At 41.2% G+C, this 24,580-nt stretch overlaps 1 protein-coding gene across 6 annotated transcripts in view; it reads left to right on the forward strand.

Moving 5' to 3' along the window:
* satb1b (SATB homeobox 1b) overlaps window positions 1–24,580 on the forward strand; it is an 81,916-nt gene that overhangs the window by 17,970 nt on the left and 39,366 nt on the right. For 3 of the 6 annotated variants that reach the window (XM_025061244.1, XM_025061242.1, XM_008323283.3), the window contains exons 1-5: window positions 9,708–9,842; window positions 12,447–12,685; window positions 14,876–15,052; window positions 15,967–16,093; window positions 19,902–20,025. In XM_025061244.1, coding sequence (XP_024917012.1) covers window positions 12,472–12,685; window positions 14,876–15,052; window positions 15,967–16,093; window positions 19,902–20,025 — 642 coding nt within the window. In that variant the 5' untranslated portion in view covers window positions 9,708–9,842; window positions 12,447–12,471. Of the gene's footprint in view, window positions 1–9,707; window positions 9,843–12,446; window positions 12,686–14,875; window positions 15,053–15,966; window positions 16,094–19,901; window positions 20,026–24,580 lie in introns of those variants that run through there. The other 3 variants (XM_025061243.1, XM_017038100.2, XM_025061241.1) reach the window with 3 other exon arrangements.

The raw sequence follows: 24,580 nt of genomic DNA on the forward strand, positions 1-24,580 counted from the left end.
AGCCTTTGTTCAGGCGACGGAGAAATAGAAGGAAGGAGGCACACGCTGCTAAGATCGGGCTTTTAATACTCGCCCACATACAGTTCTGCAATGAAACAATTTCATCAAACCCACATACCGATTTCTTTCCTCTGCTGTCACACACACACACACACACGCACACACACACCCCTTATCAATTGTTTTGTTCCTCGGATGGGTGACGAATCTTTTGACAAGGGATTAAATGTGAAAAACTGAGTGGGAAAAAAAGGTGTTAGATAAAAAACAACGATACCGAAAAAAAAAAACAACCTAAATTTGAACCCTTTCCTTTAAGACTTAATATCAGAGGGGTGGTTTTTTTTTTTTTCACCTTTACTTTATCAATGCCTTCGTGCAGTGTTTGTCCTCTGAGCTGGAGCAGCAACACCTCGTCTTCACCTGCCTCCATTTACGCCACACTTCCACAGAACCTCACCCCAGGAGGCCAAGGGCAACCTTGTCTTTCCTCACCTCGGACCACAGAGATGTGGGCACTTTTCCACACTCCTTCAGTCTGACCTCCGTCTGTTCCATTAAGCAACACGGCATTTAAAAAAGAAATGTCAATCCGAACTTTGAAACTACCTAGCCTCGAAGCTCTTCAGGTCCTAAAATCTTGAAGCCCACTTGGTCTTAGATAATTGTGACACTGAAGCATCTAAAAAAATGAGTTTGTTTCAATAATGTTATTTTAGAAAATAGCCAGGAACCTCAAGAGTGAAGTTCTGTCTGGTTTGGCTTTAGGACACAACGATAAGTCATGACTTTGAGCTGCAAACGTAACCTAACTCAGAGCTGTGACTTGACCCAATTAAAACGAATCGTCTCTTATCACTACAACAAAGGAAATATGGAGTTATATTCCATAAGAAGGTTGGCAAAACATCTGCAAAAAAAAAAAAAAAAAAAAAGACAGAAGGTCCCTTCACACACACGCTAACACTGGCTTTTGTGTTTTTGTTTCCCGGTCCCTTCCTCTAATCTTAAGCCTTAACTCAGCTCCGTTCTGACAATGATTCTAATCCTAACTCCAAACTAAATCTTCAACCTTGAAACCTGCGAGATGTCCCCGCAAGGACAAACGTAATTCTTTTTTAAGGTATACCTAAACACATATACAAAACATACACACATACTACTGTACATGTGTGTGTGTCAAGTAGTTTCTTGTGATCCATGAGACAGGAATCAGGAATGTAATTCTTCAGTCATGCGATGACCCGAGGTCCTGCAGAGGTGACAGAAAAGTCATTATCTTTTTAGGACTTCTAGGACTACTGATTGGACGCTTGTTATCTGACCAGTTTCGTTTTCATGAACTGGATAAAAGCCTCTCTTGGCGAGTCCAAGTCCATTAACAAACATTCCTCAGCAGAACTCTGGCTCGTGGCTCAGATAATGACCTGACTGTTGTAACGTCAGAGTTCACCCTGAGGTCCTGAACTCTGGCCAACAGGGGGCCATGTCCGACACGGGCAGAGACGTTCGGTCCGCTCCCGGGTTGTGCAGGTTGCGATCCTCTCACAGATGGCCACAGGTCGGGGTCGGTAGCTGCGATGAGAATTGAAAGTGAAGAGGTCGCGGCCTCTTCCCTAGGTAAAGGCTGCTTCTATTCCTGTCCACTTCATGTAATTAGGAAACCAATGAAGGCACTTAAGTGGCCGACTCTGAGTTCATTACACCCCCCCACCACCCCCCTGTGTTTTAGGCATCCTCCCACATGTACTCAGCCGGCGCTCCTTATGAGAAATCTAGAAATCACTGTATTTCATCGGTAATTGAAAGTCACGCTCGCTGTATTAGAGGCTCTCTCTCTCTCTTTCTCTCTCTCTCTCACACTCACACACACACACAACTAATGTGATTCAGTTGACTTGTTCATTTAGGAATATTCTCCCTATCTGGGTTTTACCTCATCACCCCTGATTATGCTGGGTTTTTTTTACGGTTCCTCAGATGTTCTTCTGGTTGGGGAAAGGAAGGCACGTTATTGAAACCCTGAAAGTTCTTACACAACAGTTGCGGGGGGAAAAAAAAGGTGTTGGTGGCAAACAAACACTCACATTTTAGAGAAAATGACGGGCCAAGCGAAACCTGTGTGTGGCAGAAAAAGTGATGACGCACTGCCTTTGTTGTACGTACGTGATTTTGATACAATAACATCCTCAAAAAAACATCCCAGAAGGTATAAGGTTTGACACTTTAACCATGGACACAACTGAACTTTTGTACAGTCAGAGGAGGAAAACACAACGGATGGAACAGAAAATATTTATAAACATACATTTTTATAATTTGAGATGTTTCTTTCATATGTGTTGTTTTACACCCGCTGTTACCGTTCCTTACTTGCCTTTGATAATATTTCTGATATTTAAATATCTAAATGTCAAAACAATTCCTTCAGGTTCAACAACGCCAAAAATCGTGTAAATATATTTTAAATTCAGTCCTGTTTGAACGGACTGTTCGCTCTTTGGTTGTATGATCTCCTCCTTCACTGTCTCTGATCCCACACTGATGCGGGTGGGCTCCGACGCAGATTATTTAATCCCACCCGCAGCCTCTAATAACAGCATTATGTTCACATTGTGTGTATCGTTGTACGTTTGCGTCTGTTGTTTTTAATGTGGGATCAGACGTTAAAACAAAAGAGGCTCAGAGTTCAAACAGTGACAACGACGCCTGCGTTGTTTGACTTTGACGCGCAGACTAATTCGTACGTGAGTAATCCTAATAATCCCATTAATGTCCATTAGACGTGTCACACGCGGGAAAATGAAGACGCTTCAAAACACCTACGTACATGAAGTACAAAGCATATTTCCTTGGTTTTTTCATTCTTACCCTGGTGGGAACAATGATACACTGAGGTTTGAAATGCAGGAAAAACACGGATAAATGGAATGTTATATTGTGGAGAGTAAATGGTGTAATGTTGTCTCCGTGACTCATTAGAAAGAAGAGGTTTTAGAAGTTTTACACAGGCTGTTCTTATTTGGTGCGTTTTTAACACCCCCGTTACTATCTTAAATATTTTGGAATTTTCTGGCGAATCCTCTCATTTATTTGGCTAACACCGTAGCTATTTATTATACTGATGCACCTCTTGGCTATTTTCAGCAATACTTTGTTGATGTACAATTTCTTTTGTGATACATTGTAGGTACTAGTACTTTTTTGGATAACTTTTTTGGTTTTCTTGAAGTTTGTATTCTAAGTCGCTTAACCTTTAGTCGTTGTTGATTTTTGTTAAAATTTCGTTAAATTGTCTGTATATATTATCTACTATCTATAATTCCCGCCATTTTTTATTTTTTTATTTTGACTTCATCTCTGCGACATTTTTGAGATTTTCTAGATAATTTGGCTGTAGCCATTCCTGGTTGAACTTTTCTTCATTATCTGATTGCAGGAATCTACATTAGTACTTTTGCGAAGCATTCTACACGGTGAACAAGGGGCGTCTGTGGTCACAAAGTGCAGAGTGTGTCTTTTTAGCGTGCTTTTGACATTTTACGCCGTTCCTGCTCCAACACAAACCTGTGGTTTGAAAAGCAGTTGTTCTTTTGTGATTGTTTTCAGATAAAACTGTGATTTGGTGAAGCCATACGTTACCTGTGGTGGTGGTGATTATGATCACACATACACAGGAGGTGAAACGTACCTGCGGTGTCGCTGCACTCGCTCCTGACATTTAAACGGCAGGCTTTTTTTGTTCACAAGCCTCTTGTTGCATCGTTTTTTTCCATGTTTCCTCTCACAAACAAAGCTAAAACATACAAAAAAAAAAAAAAACCCAGCACAAATCACAGCCAACAATTACTCATGTGCACGTACGGCACGTAACAACCAGCACGCTGTATCTGCGCCACACAAAGCTGCACAGAGGCTTGTAAAAATCCACAGCTAAACCTACTGATTATAACAGTTTTTTAAACAGGCATGTGTTTTTTCCCTCCTCTCTCTCTGTTTCTTCTTTGTCGACACAAAACGGTATATGTTAATTGATAATCAGCAGTGTTGATTCAGTGGTGCATTCAGTGCAAATCTGTGCCCTTCTGGATGTCAGAGGGTTTTCACAGCCACGTCAGTGCCAAGCTCGCTGGCAGCGCCCCCACCTGTTGGCTCTGCCAAGGCCTGGCAGGGGTTATCCATGCTCTCTGATGGCGCCCGACAATCACGGTGGATATGACTGCGGCTGCTTGCGTCATGCCAATGAGAGACAGAAAGAGAGAAAGAAAAAAGAGCATTAGTCGACAACAGCGATCGCTCCTGTTTTTCCCCCGAAAACACAGCAAACGACAGCTAGGAAAGAACCTGCAGCACAGCAACAGGAACTGCAGCAAACCTCGTGTTGAACGTATCGGGATTCAAGAAAAACATGTAAATGTCAACAGTGTTGTGCAAAAGATCAGATCAACAGTAACAGTCTGCAACACAGTGGCCATTGACACGACATGAAATTCCCCAGTTCCCATCAATTCTCCTTGTAAATACATCAGTAACCCATCATAGGATTATATTGTGTATCACTATTGTGATACACAATATAATCCTTAAGGACCAACAGAAAATCAGTGCAATTCATCAAATATCACACAGATCTACAACGTCAGATGTTTTGGAGAATAAATATAAAAAGATGGTTGTCATTTTTTGTTTCTGTTTTTCATTTTATCTGCACTGCTCACTGCAGCTGTGACTTCTGATCTGGTTCACTGTGTTGGACACTCTCTGGCCAGCGTCCAGAGAACGGATCAGGATAGAATAGGTCACTGATTCTGCGCAGCAACATTTCGAATTCCATCATCTTGGGGGTCATGCGTCGACAGTTACAACGAAAAAATCTTTTGTTTCCCGTTTGGCATATACAGATTAGCGGTTAGAGCAAAACCTTCTCCGGCTCGTCCACTCTGAAGCTAGTATTTATTTATTATCCATTTCAGGGCTGTCAAAATTAACGAGGTATTAATTTGTGACTAGATGAAAATTTTAACATATTTCAAAGCACGGGCAGAATGACAAGCACTGAGTATCCCATAATTCCCACCGTCCATCCAGTTATCGCTGCTTGTTATTTGCACAGACTGCTGGAAAAACGTTTTTCTTTCACAAAGCATCTCGATCTTAAAACACCGTGTCTCCACCCAGCGTGTGTCTGTGGAGACGTGAACCGCTGGTCAGACCAGCATCACTGAACGTAGCCGACGACTGACGCAACTCTCTACCTGTTACTGTTAAAATCCACCAACACACTCCAGCAGCTAAATCTGAAGTTATACTTAAGCCAAATTCTCTTGACATTTTCCCTTGTTTATTATTTCGTCATTTGAATTAGTCACAAATAATAACAGGTGTGAAACACAAACGTCTTCCCCGTTGTTATTTATACTTCTCTTCCTGCGACAAACAGGAAGGTTTTGGTCATATTTAGGACTATTGATGAATTTGGATTAATTTTGATTAATCATCCCTAATTAGCTTCCGCAGCTACGCGATAAATTACATTACGAATCGTAATTGTCTGACAAATGTAATTCATTTAAAGTCTAACTCTGTGGTGAATGCTCCTTTTATGCTCAATCCTGATACAAATCTGTAACCAATAAATCAACGAACGCAGGGATCCTTCAGTTTTCTGTTGGTCATAACCTGGTAAATAAAAAGTCATATTTGAATGTTACTTTACACACCCGACGTAAACCTGGTTCAGACGCTATGTTGTTCCATCTCAGCTCTGAGCTGCTTCAGCCTCTTTGCTGCACTAATGCGGGAGTGTGTTGAGCAAAGTGAGCAACTTTTGACCCCACATAGGTAGGTGGTGGATAAACAATCATTCGGTTTCAGAAGCAGGGGAAGAATAAAAGACTGAGCAACTGTATCGTCTCGTCTCTTGCGGTTTCTTGCGGTCCTGCTGTGAATATTTTTCCCTCTCACTGCTCACTGTTGCTGAGCTGATGAGGTTTATGCTTTGTTGACAAAAATGGTAAATATGTGGTGTGTATCCGAAATGCAACAAACTGTTTTGGTATAGCATATAAAACCGCCCGACGTCCATGCATGGCTCAAACCTCAGTCTCTGTCATCACTGAATATCTACACACTTCCTGTTTTGTCTTTGTTTCCTGTTTTTGTGCAGTTCAAAGTCTGGCCTGACATTTAAAAGATTTGTTTTTTTTTTACTACAAATACATATTTCTCGGTTTTGGATTTTTTGGTTGAATGCAACAAGGATGCAGCATGTCAGCATCTTGTTTCCTTAAATCCACCCTTCACCTCTGCCCCACGTTTACTCTTCTTTTACATTGTGTAATAGTGAAAGTTGTGTGTAGACCACACGCTCTAATCCGTTTTGTAGCCTAACTTCATTTTTGGCAAAGGCTGTCTTGTCACTTTGTGATTTCTTTTGTCTTTGAATGAGGGTTAACAAACATTTGCAAACAACATTGATTACTTTTGGTTAAACTACATGCTATAACCCTGCAGGTTTTATTTATATATATCTGGTCGTATGATTTTCTTTTAAATCTTATTGTTGTCTGTTTCTGTTGTTGTTGTTGTTTCTCGACATTTTTACAAACTAAATTTAAATAGTCTTCCAGAGGTGTAGCTACTCACACTTTTAGTCATTTCAAATCCAGCTCTGGTCGTTGCACCCAGTAGAATTTCTTGAGCTGCCAATGTTTGTCTTTGGTCTGTATTTGATCGAGTGTATTTGTGGGTCAGACATGTGTAAGTGTGTGTTTTCTGTTTGGTCTGTGTCTGTGTTTGTGTGTCTATATTAGCCTGGCCCTTGTTCACAGACTTAAACCTTATTTGGACGCCCAAAGGTCAGCAACCAACAGCGTCTCAATACTTTATTGACAATGTCAACAAAGAGGAGCTTGCCCAACTTTTTTTTTCCACTCGGTTTGCCACAGAGGGACAAACCCTCAGAGGACAAAAAAAGGTTCATGGAAACCATCCCTAAATATTAATATTTCAACCCAAGACATTCACCAGAGAGCTTTTGCAGGGATCATGTATATTTCAAGCCTCGAACATCCTTTTGTTCTTGGTTGAATATCAACAGAGCACCATGACCATTATTATTAGTCCACATGTTTGACATAACAGTCAGGGACCTGTGAAGAATAAAACCCTCATTGCTCACGATCAGCAGTTTTCATCAGACACACTTTTGTATCACTTTGTCATGTAGTAATACCACGACCAGCCTTGCAAACAAAATATACAATACCTCTTTGTGTGTGTGTGTGTGTAAGAGCATCTGTGTTGGCCCATAATAAATGCAAGAGGACCGCCTCACTCTAATCAAGCTGATTAAAAATTCCTTCGTGCTCAGCCGGAAATCACAACTACACTATACTCATTTCTCTGGTCTTTGCCTATGTATGTGTGTGTGTAAGAGAGAGGAAGACAGAGACAGAGAGACAGAGAGACAGATAGACAGACAGAGAGACACAGAGAAAGACAGAGATGCTAATAAGCTGAAACCATAGAAATAAAAAATAAAACAGGGAGAATAAAGTAGAGAAAGTGGAGACACGCACATACACACATGCACAAAACATGCCCACAGGGTTTCTTCTATGTAGAAAATTTTAGCCAAATTGGTAAAAAAAAAGTGCTTTATGAAGTGTTTTTATTCTCTCTAGCATAATCAGTAAGGGCTCTAAAACTATAGTGACCACAAGGAAATCAGGTAAAAGACTCCAAGGGTGACAGAAGATTGGGGTTTCTGTTATGTAAACGTGAAGATTAATTTCCTGTTAACTTTATTTAAGGCCACAAGATCCAAACATTTTGACCTAAAGCCAATTATAACCTAAGAGAAAACAGAAGATTAGGGACAACATTTTAATGATGAAATCCTCTGTCAATACGTGCTTTGGACGACCTCAGCTAACGGCTTAAATTTTGTCAAACAAACGTCAATAAATGTCAATTTTACGTTTTCTAAGAGATAGATGAGAGCATACTTTAACTCACAACAGGAAGCTTGGTGAATGAGATGTGCGAGTTGACAAAACATCACAAAATGGTGATTCTCCTAATGAGCTAAAGCTCACCTAATTCTTTACATTTGATTAAAAGTTAAAGTTAAAGACTAAATCAATTTAATGAACAGGTCAAACTTAACTGTAAAGGTTAAGTTCAAAGTTACTTAAGATGAGCAATTGAAGTAACCTGAAAGTCAAACAAAACAACAAAATAAAAATCGTAGACATCATTATTTTAAGTTAGCCCAAAAGCCCCCAAAATACAACAAAAACATGTTTTCTTAAACATATTTTGCAATGTAGAACGCACAAACATTTCCAATGATTACCGACTGCAGATTTTTTTTTTTTATTTCTCTCACATACTTTGCTTTCTTGTTTTTTTATTATCAGACCAGCATTTATTATGTATTTTTTCTCTCCATTAGAAATAGGCAAGGAGCAACAGCAGCAGCAGTAAGGAGGAAAGAGAGAGGGGGAGTGATGAGTCAATACAACTAATAATTTAATGGGGACACAGAGGGAGAGGGGGAGAGATAGAAGAGAGGAGAAGAGCTGGTCCGGACGCCAGGACACCTCCTCCTCCCCCTTTACTATCACAGCAGCAGCAGGAGGCTGCTCTCTCTCTCTCTCGCTCCCTCTCTCTGCGTCCACAGCGAAGCTTCATTGCTGCTCGACATCGGAAAGTAAACCGCACTTTTTGACCCTCCATTTTTACCATTCTTCTTTTGTTTAATTTTACGGAGCTCTTCATCGCGACTCTAACCGTTTTGTTTACATTGCTGTCGCCGCTGTTGTTTTTATTATATCTTCTATTAATTTTTTGGTATTTTTCACCTCTGTGTTCGGCAGCTCCGGCGACGTTTTGGCACTATTTTCTTCCACCTCTCTGAACACAGCATATTGGTTTATATTGGCTGGGGTTCCTTGTTGTTATTAGAACTGTAGTGCACTCGTGTGTGTACACGTACGCGTGTGCTTCTTTCTGTGTGTTGACGTTCGCCGGCGTCTGTTGTGTGTGGATGTCGTGCGGCGAACTCAGCGCACAGGTCGCCTTCGCTTGTCCGCGGCGGCGGCAGCAGCAGCAGCAGCAGTCACCGAAGACCGCTCACTTCGCTGGGGCTAAATGTCGCCGGCTCTGCCGTCCGCTGCCTCTCTGCTTCTGCGCTGTCCTGTTGGACGGAATTAGCTAACATTCCCGGACACCACCAAAACATACACACACGCACGTACACACAGGTTGAACGGCTGGCACACCAATGTTCGCCTGTCACCGTCCATCTCGACCTGCTATCCTCCGCCGCGTCGTGCGGCGAGCCCGGCGCGCAGGTCGCCTTCGCTTGGCCGCGGCGGCGGCAGCAGCAGCAGTCACCGAAGACCGCTCACTTCGCTGGGGCTAAATGTCGCCGGCTCTGCCGTCCGCTGCCTCTCTGCTTCTGCGCTGTCCTGTTGGACGGAATTAGCTAACATTCCCGGACACCACCAAAACATACACACACGCACGTACACACAGGTTGAACGGCTGGCACACCAATGTTCGCCTGTCACCGTCCATCTCGACCTGCTATCCTCCGCCGCGTCTGTCGCTGCCGCCGCTTCAGCCGGGCTGTTGTTTTCACCCGACGCTGCCTCCAGGAGGAAGCTTCTTTTATAAGTTTTTTTCGTTGTCATGCACACGTAAGGCGTCAGCGATCCCTGTTTTAATTTTTATTTTCTTTTTTAAATGTATTTTTCTATTTTCCTCCTGGTGTTAAACTTGAAGAAGACACGTTTTTAGCCTATGCTCTCCAGTGCTGAAGTGGTGCGTTTAAGGTGAGTTGGGAATTTCAGAGAATCTGATTTCTTCTTCTATTCACGTGTCCTCCTTTGACTTCCAACTTTATGGTCAGTCAGTGCACCCATTTTAAGGACCGACTATGTTTATATGTGTATTTGTTAGCGTTACAGTGATAGCAAAAAGTTATTAAAAAACGATAACTTAAGATTAGTCCAGAAACTGTTCCAAAGGAGTAAAACTATGTCGAAAAGTTAACAAACATAAAAAACACAAGTTGGCAGATGCGATGTGTAAAGGAACAACTTTAAACTAGAAAAAAAAAAAAGACTACAATAACTGAAATTTAGAAACTGTTTTATTAGATCAGTATTGCAAGTTTAATGTAGTTAAACAAACATTACTTAAAGTCAGTTAATATATAAAAAGATGGAAAGTTTAGCCCAAAAACAAAAACTTTTTATAAATATGGTGAAAGAGTCCCAATTTAGTTCTTATTGTGAAATGTTTCTAAATACTTGATAAAAGGGCTAAATATGATGTGTAAGTAGAATAAAAAAGACCAAAAATACAACAATATAGTCTATTAGTAACTACCTAGGCTTTAGCAAAAAGCTAACATAGCCAGGAAGTTTATTGAAAGTCAAGATAACTTAAAGTTGGCCTGGAAAAGCTAAAAAATATCTATGAATTACGAAAAAATAGGGAATAAATTCACGGCACAGAAATGATCAAAGATAAGGAAAAATTAGTAAATGTTAACCACGTTAAAATTAGCCACATAGCATAAATTTATGTGTTAGCTAAATGTCCTTGAACAGTTTAAAAGTATCCAAGGTTCAATTGAACTTAGTGATGTAGTGGTGCATTTTCTCGTGTCCTCTTTTGACTCTCGCTCTCCTTCAGGGTCACTCAGAGTGTCTGTTTGGACTTTGGCTTTTGTATAACATGTGTGTCTGTGGAGGGTCACTTCAGAGGGTCATTAAAAAATCCTGACCTGGATCAGGTCTGTATCCGGTTCTGGATTCCTTCACCCCTGAATCTGTAGGGGGATTATTTGCCTCATTGGATGTTATGACTGAAGGAGTTTGTGAACTTTTTTTTTACGTTTTCATTTTGTTTCTTTCTTGTACATCTTCTGTGGTATTTTCTTTTCTAATAGTGTTTTACAAAGTAACACTTCTCCTCTGAGTCAAATGTTGAATAATCCCAGTGTCTGCATGTAAAAAGTTTACTCATGCAGGTTTAAGTACTGTGATTAAGGTCACCATCAGCATCAGTCAGTGGCTTTTAATTTTTTTTTCTGTGGACTACAGTAAAACAAAGTCCTCCAAATTTTGAACTTGTCTGAAAATCTTTAGTTATTGTTGGGTAGTGTCTGTGCTAGCGTGGTTATGGAAGGATTGGAGTCAATTTTAACATCATCATAACCCTTTGTTTTATTTTTAGAAATTTTATCAGACAATTCAAAGCAAAAACTTGTCCTGTATACAAATGTGATACTTCTTTACAGTCCTGTCCCAAACATTTTAATTTCATCGAACCAATTGGGGCTGCAGGAAGACCAGCCAGTCGAACACACTCTATATAAGCAGCACTTGTTTTTGTACAGAATATCATTGCTGCTATTATACTGCTGAAAGTTTTTGTTGTAAAATTCAACAGTGAAGACCAAGTCAGGAGTGTGTGTCTCTGTAAAATTTAAATATCAGCCTTAGCATCAGTTGTACATACAGTACATACTGCACTGTACATACTGTACTGTATGTACATCAGTGGTACATGCAGTATCTGCAGGTCGTCCAGCCACTTCCTGCTTCTAACTTGAAATGCAACACGGGGAAGTCAAAATGAGAGGATCCCTATCATATTGTGGTATGCAACAGAGCAGTAACATTCAGGATTTGTATTGTGTCATGTGATATCTAGCTGCTCAATTTCTCCTTTTAGTAGTGAGGAATATGTATGTTTTTCAAATGCTGTCAATCTGATGGTGAATTTCAGACATTTCTTCCATTTGCCCGAGGTGCCTTCTAATGTTTCGCACCACATGACACTCCTCATCAAAAAATAAAGACTAAACATCGTGCAGTTTTGGTCACAGTAACACCAGTTGGTGACCTTTTTTCTCGGGCTACTTTGTGAATGTAAACCCACAGGAGTTGATCTCTGGTAACCCTCAACCACTTATCTATAGATGTACTGCGGCACAACTTTCTCCTTGAACTGCACTGCATTCATTCGACCGGAATTTCCAGGCAAATAAACACATTCTCTATAAAAAAAACCTTCTTGTTTTGCTCCCTTCCCTTGCCTTGGAAGGGAGTCTCTGGCGGGACACCCATTCATAATACATGCACTGAAAAATGGGAACATTACAGTGGCACGGAAACGTCACTGTGGCCCTGGAGTTGTCATTACAGAGGCGAATTGACAGCTACTACTGTAATGGGTCTGTTCTCAAAGGTCTCAATTACTTAAAGCACTTTCTATTTTTTTGCTCTGTAAAAATGTCCCCATATGTCTTCACATGTCAGGGATATCAACACAAACAGCTGTTGGGCTTCTTTTCTTGCCACATTTGCACTTTTTTTTGCCACTGAATGAACTTGTGTTCTTCTGTCGTTTGCTCTCTTCTGCAGGTGATAGTGAGCTGAGGTGCTGAGAATGATGGAACATCTCAGCGAGGCCTGTTTAGGCAAAGAAAACTCTGACCTGGTCAACAGTTTGGCCGAAGCCAAGGCCCCACCGGCCAAGCTGCCCCGGCTGGAGCAGAATGGCAGCCCCCTTAGCCGAGTGAGGCTGGGCAGCACAGGAGCAAAACTTGCTGGAGTTCCGTACAAACCCACCAGCCACCTACTGAAGTCCTGCCACAAGAGAGGTAAGAGGAAGCTCGGATGTTTAAATTTGACACAAAAAATGAATTTTTACCTTGCAGTAGTGATCACGTAAATACTCAACTTCGGTCACTTTATGACCCCTGAGGTCTATAAATTCTAAAAAAGTCTGTCATTTAAAGAAAAGAGCAAAACTTTCTGTTTGAAGATGATTATAATCAGTCAATCGTAACACAGTGCCGCAGTAAACCAGTCAGTGTCAAACCTTTATCATCTTTTATTTTGTCCCCTCACAGTTTCTAGTACTGTACTTTGTCCCTAGTCCAATACCTAAGCTGAAATATCCATTAAGGGGATAACAACCAATCATGTGGTTTCTTTTAGTTTATGAATCCTGCAGGAAAAATACACACACATGTTCCTGCTTCTGTCCACAATTCCTTCAACTAGTACCTACATGACATGACATGACATTAAAACATCCTGCAGTGATTCTCTCCTAGTGTGTGAACACACTCACACACACAAACAGACGCACACACTCCCAGTAATTTGCCCAGACAATAGCTAACAGAATGACTGTGAGAATGGTTCCAGTGTTTCTGCCATCGCTGCTGCTGTTGTTGTGCTGTGTCACTGCTGTAACTGCAGAACCTCCTGTGCAGCAGCATTTGTTTGCGAAGGGAAAGTTTGTGTCCTTTAAGAGCCATTGCAGTTCAGAGGGAGTCTTTACTTTGAGATTATGACATAGCTTTTTAATATAACTGGTGCGTCTGTTGAAAAAGATGGGCTGTTTACAACCTAAACAGCGTTGCAGTCGTGTGAGTGCGTGTTTGGAAAAATGTATGAAAACCTGCAGGTTTTGGAGCCGTTAAAGCAGTAAGGCTTGACTGTTTGTGTTTTTTATTTTTGGCTGCTTGAGTTTCTCTGGGCCAGAGGGACTGAGGAACTCTTGGAATGTGGCTGGGCCAGTGTCCTCAGATGGGTTTTTTCCTATTATTTGCGTCTTTAATCTAGGTGTTGCATTCCAGCTGAGAGAACCTAATTTTTCACCTTCATCATCTCAGCTTTTCTTGGCCTCCTACCATGTTGGTGCTCCCGTCTCCCTATCACTTTTTTTGCAATTTCAAGTTTCTTCCTGGGTAAAGGGTAAAGCTCTTGATGGAAGTGGGCGGTTCAAGTTGTTTTTTTTTTTTTTCCTCGGTCAGGGCCCACAGTGGTCATTGTGTCTGGGCCCGAAACAATATTTACAGCAGCCCTCTCTGGGCTCCACGCAAACAAAGCCGGTATTGATCCCCCAAATGAACCTACACAGCAGTCTTTATTGTTAGATCTTTATCTATTAAAACTAGGGGAGGGGAAAAGCAGCACTTTCAGCACATTCCCTGGCATCTGTTGGCTAATTGATTGTTTTGCTGAGCTGTCTGTATATTCCAGAATTCTGGAGTTGGAAAATGTTAGGACGTGTGAATGTATATTTTTTACACGGAAGATTAAATCAGGGTTATGTTTCCTGTGGTTGAAGGGCTGAGCTGAGCTGAGTTTCTAATGTGGCAAGTTATGCTCATTTGTGTAGACTTTCATGGACGCATTTTTCAGCTAAAAACTGTAAATCGCTTGATATTTGCACGTTTGCCGTCTGTGAACCAGGATGGCTCACTTCACCCCACAGCAGACACAGTAGAGTCAAAACATGAAGTTCCACATCATGAACCACATCTATATGTACTTGGACACAAAATACCATCTCACAATATTCTATTCTAGAGAAGCTACAGTACTGAAAGAAGTTGCGAAAAAAAATGCGAAGAACAGCATAGATCATTTGCAGTAAGAGTCACACCCATGTCCTTCATTATTAAGTTGTTAAAATTTGTCATTTGCAGTAAGAGTCACACCCATGTTCTTCATTATTAAGTTGTTGTGATTTAAAATTTTTAAAATTTGTCACAAATTACACCTAAATGTCCCGAGATGTGACTCAACACTTTTTTCCTGCACCGACAGAGTTTTATTCCTTGTTTTAATGAGAGACTGTGGTGTCAACTCCAAAATGTAAAAAGACTGAATTTGCTTTAAAAACCTCATAACCTCCCCGTAACTTAAGCATCCAAACGTATTCTTAACCTTATGTCTTTGCACAGACGCACAATATTTCACACCACAGATGTGAATAAAAATGTATTGAGTGTATTTCGACTTCTCCACTAACATTTGTGTCCTACTGACCTCAGGTAACATGCTGCCAGTGTTCTGTGTGGTGGAGCACTACGAGAACCCCCTGGACTTTGACAGCAAGGAGGAGCATGCTGAGTTTGTGCTGGTGCGTAAGGACATGCTCTTCAACCAGCTGATAGAAATGGCCCTGCTGTCTCTGGGCTACTCTCACAGCTCAGCGGCCCAGGCCAAAGGTAAACCACCATCTTTATTATCTCCATTTTTTCTCTCTAATGCACATTAATCTCAGCTCTATTAGATCCTGACAGACAGTAAATCTTTCAGCAGCAGATGTCGTAACGATAACTCGAGGCTGGAAGTGGGCACCCTCACAAACTTACAGTGTCTGGCTGCATTCTTTTCCTCTTCTGGTCAAGTACACATGGGCAAATACCAATCAGACTCCACTCTTTTAAGCTTTTCTTGCCGTAGCCGTTGTTCTCACACACGTTCAGTCACACACACGCGGCCTGTGACCGTGAGATGGTACAGGGAGGAGATCTAAAGCTGCAGTAACACAACCTGACACTGATCCTAGAGAAAACACACACATTCCCACAGAAGCTTATTCACTCAAGTGCTTCCATCCATGTGCACTCACATCCTCAGCAGGTGGAAAACACACACAGATACACACACACTCTGTATATATTTATACACAGATCCACTCTGTGACTCAGTAGGTGGGTGGGGTCGTTGGAGGAAAGGGTCGGCTAATTGCACTTGAGCACACACAGGCCGAGGGTGGCTGTTTCTAGGTGCCTCTTAGCATGCTTTTTATTATAGCCTGCCCATCACACTCCAATATACACTCACACATGAGCGTGCGCACACACACACAAACACACATCCTGTTTGGCTCCTCCCATGAGCAATATTCCTTCACACTTCCTGCTGTGTGGGCCGCGGCTTATTTAAGGTATATTCTCAGGAGAAGTCTCAACGTTGAAATGAAGTCCATCAGATGAGATCATTCTTCAACAGACAAATACATGAGGCTTGATTCGTCATCATTTTAATGCTGCGTTCAAGTCTGTGTTGTTGGGACCTTGTGCCTTAATAAATCTATCACTGTTAATGTTTGTTATTTGTTCTGTGCTTGTTCCAGGCATGATTCAGGTGGGGAAGTGGAACCCTGTCCCCCTGTCGTACGTTACAGATGCTCCAGACGCCACAGTGGCGGACATGCTGCAGGACGTCTACCACGTGGTCACGCTCAAGATCCAGCTGCACAGGTGAGACAAAGTCTCAAAACCGAAACCAAACTACAGCTTTAAGCGAATAAAAAAAAAAAAAATCATATATATATATATATATATCGTTTGTCTTTTTAGCACAAAACAACAAATAAAGTTGCTAAAATTATTAAAATCTCCTCAATTTCAGTAAAAAAAAACAAAACAAGTTTGAGGTAAAGTAACAAAGAACATACACAAACACCAATGAAAAATAGCTCACAATGATCCAAAATGAATGACCAAAGATATTACAACCTAGACATAATGTTGTTGGACACCTAACCAGAGGACCTGAGGAAAATTATTTAACATAGAAAAACAACAAAACAACAACTAATGATTCGGCTCTTAGGTTTATAAAACATGAGCGTTAATATACAATAACTGTGTTCTATTTTTTCATGAAAAATGGAAAGTGGTGCAGGTCGCTGCTAAAATTGACTCTGAACCAACATGAGTATGAGGTAATTTTCCCCAAAAATACTAGTATAAATAAACTGCAGTGGACTGCAGTGGCTATTTTCAGTGTGCTATTTTTATGACGATGATATGTTAAGAAAAATAAAGAAAAAGAAAGAAGAAAGTAAAAGTCAGTGTTTTGCTCAGTAAGCGTCACTTAACGGTCTCCTGCCATCAGTGGACATATTGTTGCTAACTGCTGCTCTGTAGGTGTGAGCCTGCGCTGTATTTATACACACTGTGAGAGAGCACACCAGCATTTATAGATGTGGACACACTCAGAAGCTTAATGTCTGTGTGTGTGTGTGTGTGTGTGTGTGTGTGTCTGCCAGATGCACGATAAACCCAGTGTTCTGCAAACCCTCTGGAGAGCTGTTCCTACTCTTTTCCTACCTCTCTCTACCCCTTCTACCTCTCCCTTTCTCAGTCTTTCTTCTCCACTAGACACGGACACACACACACACACACACACAAACACTCATTGATGCATCCACCACCTAGAACACAAAAGGTTGTGTTTATTTCTTGAACACTGGCCCTGAAAGCGTGTAATGGCCCTTATTCTTCACTACATCTATCTGTCTACATGCCATCTTACTGAAACCAGAATAAAGCAAATAGATAAATGTTATTCTGGGTTTTTATCAACATATTCGATAAAGTCAAAGTACCCTGCAGTGCATAGATAAAATGATTTACCCCCATTTTACAATATCAAAACTTAAAAGCAGGATTGGCCTTGTGTGATTGCAACAGAGAGCCAAAGAAGCATTATTGTTTTTTTAACCAAATTGTCTGACAGAATTAGCCAACCGAAACCTGGATGATTGATCAACGACCCAAAGATTCTGTCTGCTCTTGTCCGTGTGACTAAAATACAGTTAATCCAGAGCATTCCACACAATTGTTTTGGCCTGGAAGCTCTAGGCTAAAGTGATCTACCTACATTAAATATATATTAACTCATGTAAACAGAACATACGTTATATTTATATGTTGGGGAAGAATTACATTCATATTTATATTTTTTTATTTTAGTGGCTCATGATCTATCAGCGCTCCCTCTGTGTTGTACTGGTAGATCCTGATGGACTTATGGGGCACTAAACAAACAGAAGTTCTGAAACTGTGAATGCATTTCTATTCTTATCTTCCTTTGTTCAAATACAATCTTTTTACTTCAGTTGACAAAAGAAAAACACGCAGCACAGCATCCAGTGCAACTCTGTCACTGCTGGTAATGTTGTCTTTCTGCTCGGACTCACTTCATTACCAAGTTCACCCTGGTCCTAAACCCCAGGAAGACCAGCTGATATCAGTCACTAACAGGTGTACGCAGCTCCTTATGTCCTACAAACCTTCTTTTTCTCTCTTTCTGCCTCCCTCCACTCCTGTCTTTCCCTCTATTCCTCCACTCAACTCAAAACCTTCTCCCTAGAGGTTTTCTGGTTGCTGGAGCAGTTTAGGGTGTTCTGGAAAATACATTGTTTTTGTGTATTGTATATATGTGTGTGTGTGTGTGTGTGTGTGCGTGCGGATGCTTGTGCATTTTCCAACAAGCAGATGTTACCCTGGAAAGTTATGCACATCCCTTTTTTCTTATCCACCTTCTCTCCTTGCTCATAATGTTTTTCACCACAACAGCTGACAGATTTATGGTAGTGCACGTGTACGACACGTGCACATACAGTGGGCACTCTTCCACCTAGTGCTTGATTTCTCATCTCTCTCTCTCCTCTATAAAATCCGAAGCCAGTAACACAAAAATCTGATTCTGCAACCCTGAATTCCTACGGCGCTTAAACCTAACATAATGTTTTCATAAAATGTACCTTTATAATTGTGAAGGTATGAGGGATGCAGAGGCTGGTAATTAAAATTTCGCAAGATGGTCTTCTGGTCAAAACATTTAAAAACATTGTCTTTGTTGATTGGACGGTCTGTGGTCCAGTTACGGCTCCTACTGAACACCTGGCACACTATAAAGAGAAGAATCAGGCGGCAGTGGCCACTCACTGTTTTATCTGGCAAGAATGGCAGATAACAGCATCTTTTTACCATTTCTTTCCACATCACCAAAACCCGGCCTCCCAACAGAAATCCAGCCGCTAACCCCTTAAATTGTTTTTTTCCATGCAGAAGGAGGCAGGAAGGTAGAAGTAACACACAAAATAATAGTCGCCACATGCATCTAATGTATAATTCATGCATCAATCCAGCAGATGTGTTGTATAAAGTAATTAACTAATCAGAAACATCAGGAGAGAGAGAGAGAGAGAGAGAGAGAAAGAGAGATGAAGGACGAATGGTAGAAAGAGAGAATAAGAATAAGTGGGAGTGAGAGAGAGAAACGGAGAGAGAAAGTGCAATCTCCAGATGCATCTGCTTGATGCACCAAATGAAATCTGTCTGTCTTGAAGGGAAGCTTGCAGCGGAAAAAACAAAAAAACAAAAAAAAAAAAAAACAACAAGAGCGAGACACCATGTGTGTTCATCTTCTCTCCTTGTTTCTCTTTCTCTTTCTTTTCTTCTATGGGTGCCGCTCTACCTGATCAGATCATTAGTTGCTAATTTAGCTAATTAATCAATACATACTTTAAACAACACGACAACCCATTTACGCCTTTGTTCTGAGCGACGCTAAATTGTTCTAAAATGTACCTTCATTTTGTGTCATCATTTTAAGAACAATTATTTGATGAAAAAACAAAGGTGTGGCAGAGGTTCTTGCTGAATACCAGCAGAAAACATTGATGCTCGCTAGAAATAGCAACGTGGCTGCTAGAGATGACATAAAGAAATGATGAACAAAAGGCTAATAAATACTATACCAGCTAATACATTTATATAAATATATATATATATATATTCTATATGTATATATGTAAGAAAAAAGAAATAGCTAACAATGCTAGCCTAAAATCAACTAAAAGGTAGGCAAAAGATAACTTCACTTAGTACATATTTAGCATAAATATATATATTTTAGTTCCAACTAGCAGTCAACACACATAACTGAAGATACACATTGAACTGGTTAGGTTCAAAAATAGGTAAAGATTAGCATGGACAAAACTCATGTTAGCCTTAATAGCTCGAAAGTATTCCCAAAGTGCCAAGGTAATAAAAAAGGTGTATACAAGTAATTTTACAAAAAGCTGAAATATTAAATACATACTAAATATATATCAACAATGTGATTTTCTGGTATTATTGTCAACAACAGGTTTGACTGTTTTCTCCATTTGCAGTTAAACTGTTGTTTCTCAAGTCTTTGCTCTTTCTTTTCTATTTCCTTCACTGACCCTCTCTCCGTCTCGGCCTCTGTCTGTGTGTGTCTCCACAGTTGTCCTAAGCTGGAGGACCTTCCACCCGAGCAGTGGAGCCACTCTACAGTAAGAAACGCCCTCAAGGAGTTACTCAAAGACATGAATCAGAGCTCTCTGGCTAAAGAATGTCCCTTATCACAGGTGCTGAAGACCAGTCTGCTTATTCCAAATCAAACAAACAAAAATTAGGACAGAATATCCAAATCTATCGCAAACAGAAAAATACTTAGTGTTGTATGTTTTATTATGGGATTTTGCAGCTTTGGATAAATTATATCTTTCCAGGTAGATTGTTCAAATGTTTATTACTTTTGTAACAGTTTGGTCTTTTTTAGTGATATACCAGGGCTCATGTGTTACTAATATTTCTTTGGAATGTTTCAGTTTTTTTTTATTTCTCAGGACATTTTAAACAACTTTCTATATATATTTCAGCCTACTTTGATTTGAATTTCTAGTCAAATATAAATAATATTTGATATATTTCATATAATATTTGTTTTCGTAGCTTTTGTGTGTTTGACTTCATATAAAAACATCTAGGCCTGCCACATTTACTGCAGTTGTGGGGTAATCTTTAATTATTTTTCTATATTGCAATCCTTACTTTTTTCTTGTCTTATTCTGGTCTGCTTTTAACCCTCCGCTGTTTTTTTTTAAACGGATTCTAGCTTTTTTTTGGTCTTATATATTTGAATAATTTGACGCTGATACTACGAGTCTATGTTAAATATCATTGTCTAAATTTAGGTGTTTTTATGTTACACTCACCAAATCTTGACATCAGGTGGGAGACAGGCTCACTCACATGGTTAGCTGTTATATATTATGAGGTTTGTGCTTCCAGGGAGGTTGTGTGGAAGCAGCAGCAGTAGCTTGGATATTGTATTAGTAGGAGGTGCAGTCAGTAAATCACACAGGCAGCTCTGGAGTGAATGGAATGAAACGGCAGTATATCGCTCACCGGGGCCAATAATGTCTGTATGTCTGAGTAAGTGTGTGTGTGATTTTTCTTCACCGTATATCAAACCCACGTATACATGTGTCTTCGTGTGTGTTTAGTTTGAAACATGTGCGTAGGAGCCAGAACTCCTTCTAGGCCACCGCATGGTCACCCGGAGACCCTCATTTGCAGCTTCTGTGTGTGTCTGTGTGGGTGTATGTATCTGTACAGTCTGCTTGCGTGTGTGTGTGTGTGTGTTTGTGTGTTTAGCCGGGCATGAGCAGCGCACTGATGATGTAAAGAGTCCCAGGATGGCATTCAGGCAGAGCTCAGCCCGGTCTGGTAATCACCCTGTTTACGGTCCATATGTGAAGACGGCTCAGAAGAGAGCGAGTACACACTTACACACAGACACACACACACACACACACACACAGTTATCCATCTCACCCACAGACACTTTATTCTCACGTACACACAAGGTTATGAGATTAGCTTTTTTATTAGAGGCTTTTGTTGCCCCTGTAAAGTATGTTTCAGGGGCATTTTGGGTAATTTTTATTAAATGTTGTAAATAACATTTAAATACATTTTTTTAGATATCTTCTTGCTACAGTATTTAATCTATTACCCAGACAACCTCTGGAGTTTCTTTGACATTGATATGGTTTTGCTAAGTTCTAGCTACAGTATGTCACACTGTAGTACAGGTAGTATTTTGACAACGTTTTTGACTATAATTTAGGCAAAAGTTAAATCCCAAAAATAGTATTTTTACAGTGGATATTTAGATATATTTTCAATCAAAATATCTTCTTTTTTTTCATCTACATTTAGTGTGCTAACTGGGCAGCTCTGCTCCCTGTTGCCACTTGCTATCCAGATTGATTCCACATATCTGTATTCCACATATCTATCTGTGCCTGTCCTGTTCAGACATGGCCACCGTAATGGCGCTTGACATCTGTTCCTCAGTGTGATGCTGCGTGTCCTGCTACACCCCCGCCGTGGAGATTTATTCCTCTAAAATCCAACTGGCTCCTGGGTCTCCCTGCCATATTTAAGGGGTTCTCCCTGTGTCGCTCTGCTCCTTCCATCTTCGCCTTTAGTCTGAGGAGGTGGAGGTGAGATTCAGAGCAGTGTTTGACCAAACTCACTGAGTTCCTCTCAGGCGCCACAAAAGTAAAAGCAGTGGGCAGAGAAAGGGGGCGTCACCATAGCGAGTCCCTAGTTTGGCACCTTTATATTCCGGATTAGTGTTTTGCTGATATTCCGCGGCATAATCCCGATCCGAAAAGAGAGAGGTGAAACGGATGAGAGAGAATTACAGTGAGGGAGTAAAAGAGAATTAGCCCACCTCTGAACACAGACGCGAGGAGGGGGTGTTTTTGGTGAAATGCCGCTTTTGTCTGGTGCCTTTTCAAACATTTAGTTTCATTCCTTTGTCGTATTTGGCCTGCGGTTTGCACAAAGAAACTCAGAGGAGAAAGTTTCCACCCGTGCCTATTGTTGTTTGATTGGAGCAGAATTTCCTACACACGAAGGCTGACTTTTTAACTGACAGTTGTAACCAACGAAAACCAGGATCACCCAGATCGAAGCTGAGAAATGAGGCACTGAATATTTGGCTTTTAATGTCCCATTTTTTATACTCAAATTCAAATGTCCAATTCTGTCCAAATTTTACAACTACGGTTGTTCTCTATTACACCTTTCTGTTATATGTCTCGCTATAAAAAAACTAAATGGTAATAAAGGCGACCAGTACGGAGCATCTAAAAGTACAGCTACGTTAATTCCAATACAAAAGGCTAAAAGCTTCTCACAGATTCAACTCAAATATTAGGAGAAAAAAAAAAAAAACGTAAAAATTACCTGCCCACCAGACCCTTTCCTCTCACCATCAGTCAGCCACTCAAATAGTATTTGATAGGTTACAAATGCTGCGCCTGCAACCAAGCTTAGTAACCTCCCTTTTGCCCAGCTTTGGCGAAACTATGGCAACACACGGTGTTCTCCCTACCACCTTCAACAGCACCACCCTCGCCCCATCCAGCTCCATCATCACCTCTCTCTCACTGGGCATCCCCCCCTCCTGGGCATCCTTCACTCGCTGCTGTGTTGCGTAGCAGCAAAATCGTCAGCAAAGTGCCATCTTCTCAGGCCTTTCCACCAACTCTGCTCTCAACCTGTCTGCCCGAGTGTGGGCGTGTGGGAGTGTGTGTGTGTGTGTGTGTGTAATAGGTGATCGCTGCTAAAATGCAAGGAAAAGGGATTGCAAAATCCACAGCTGATTCAAGACAAGTTGGAATATGGTTGTTGTGTGTAAGTGTGCAATCTGTGTGGAACTGCAGGGGGGCCTGTACGTGGTGTACCATGTGCAGTGGCTACAGTAACCTTTCTTCTGTACACACAACCACACTCACACACAGCCGTTCTCTCTTCCTGTCTTGTGATGGTTTGTAGAGAAGATGTTGGGCACTGATAGTTACCCAGTGCCACTTCCTGGTCCTGCTGATAAGCTCCCAGTGCTGCAGATGGCTATCACTTAAAGGCTCCACACACGTGCACACCCACATGCGTCTGCACGTGCAGGTACACAGTCTCAGAGCCATGCTACCTGTTGACACACACACAGACACACACACACACAGACACACACAGACACACACAGAGTCCTGCGGCTGGCACTGTAATGGCAGCAGAGCCTCTGCTTATTTGCTTGATTTCACTTAGTGCCGATGCATGTGTGTGTGACAGAGCACTGGGAAGAGGCAGGCAAGGAATGAGGGGGGGGTGAGAGGGAAGAGGCAGGCAAGGAATGAGGGGGGGTGAGAGGGTACGTGTGTGTGTGTGTGTGTGTGTGTGTCCGTGCATGCGAATGTGTGTATGGGTGTGCGCGGGCTCCTTATTTCACACATACACGCATGGCGGCCCCCTGTGAGAGGTAGAGTGATGTATTGAGGGAGAGCGCTGATTAATGAGGAGCGTTTATTAGAACATCTGTGTCAAAGATGGCGGAGGAAGAGGGGAGCGAGGGAGATAAGGAGGGTAAGATAGGAGAAGAAAGAGGGAAAAAAAGAGGTAGAGCTTGTTCTGTTTGTTGCCTGGAGCTGCTTTAGCCTAGATATACTGTAAATAAAAGAAGACAGGAGGCAGGAGGAGAGGAGTTCATTATCCTCCTCTACTTAAAGAGGGGGAATTCTCTGCGTGTTAATATATGGTCGTCAGATGGATTTTTGTTTCGGGAGTTGGCTTCTTCCAACCCAGTTAAACAGGAATGTGTGGTTTGCTGCTTTACCAATAGTCATCCCAAATATTCACAAATATTTTTCTCCCCCTTCAAGGCTGTAAATCAATAGTAAAACCACCCTTTTCTGACGTGCAGTGGCTCTTGCACACGCAGAGGCACAAGCAGGAGTTGATCCTGGTTGCACTTGTTTCTTTGTATCCACGTTAATCCAAAAGGTGACATTAACAGATCGAATCGAGGTTTAATTCTCTTTTTCCCAGACTTGAACTGTGGCAGTGAACTTGAACTGCAGGCAGCATGTGTCAAATGAAATAGTTTAATATCTGAACACATGATGTGCATTTCATTTAATGCCATGAATCATGCGTCAGTAAACACAGGTACCATGAAAACATAGTTGAACTTGGCTGACTTAAAATATTGCCAGTTCTCCACCGGAGTATTTCTTTAGTCCTTGCCCGAAGAGTTTATTAGTTTGATCTGTTCGGACCGTGGCTAAG

The sequence above is a fragment of the Cynoglossus semilaevis genome, chromosome 13 (genome assembly GCF_000523025.1).
Source record: "Cynoglossus semilaevis isolate Cse_v1.0 chromosome 13, Cse_v1.0, whole genome shotgun sequence".
Lineage (NCBI taxonomy): Eukaryota > Metazoa > Chordata > Actinopteri > Pleuronectiformes > Cynoglossidae > Cynoglossus > Cynoglossus semilaevis.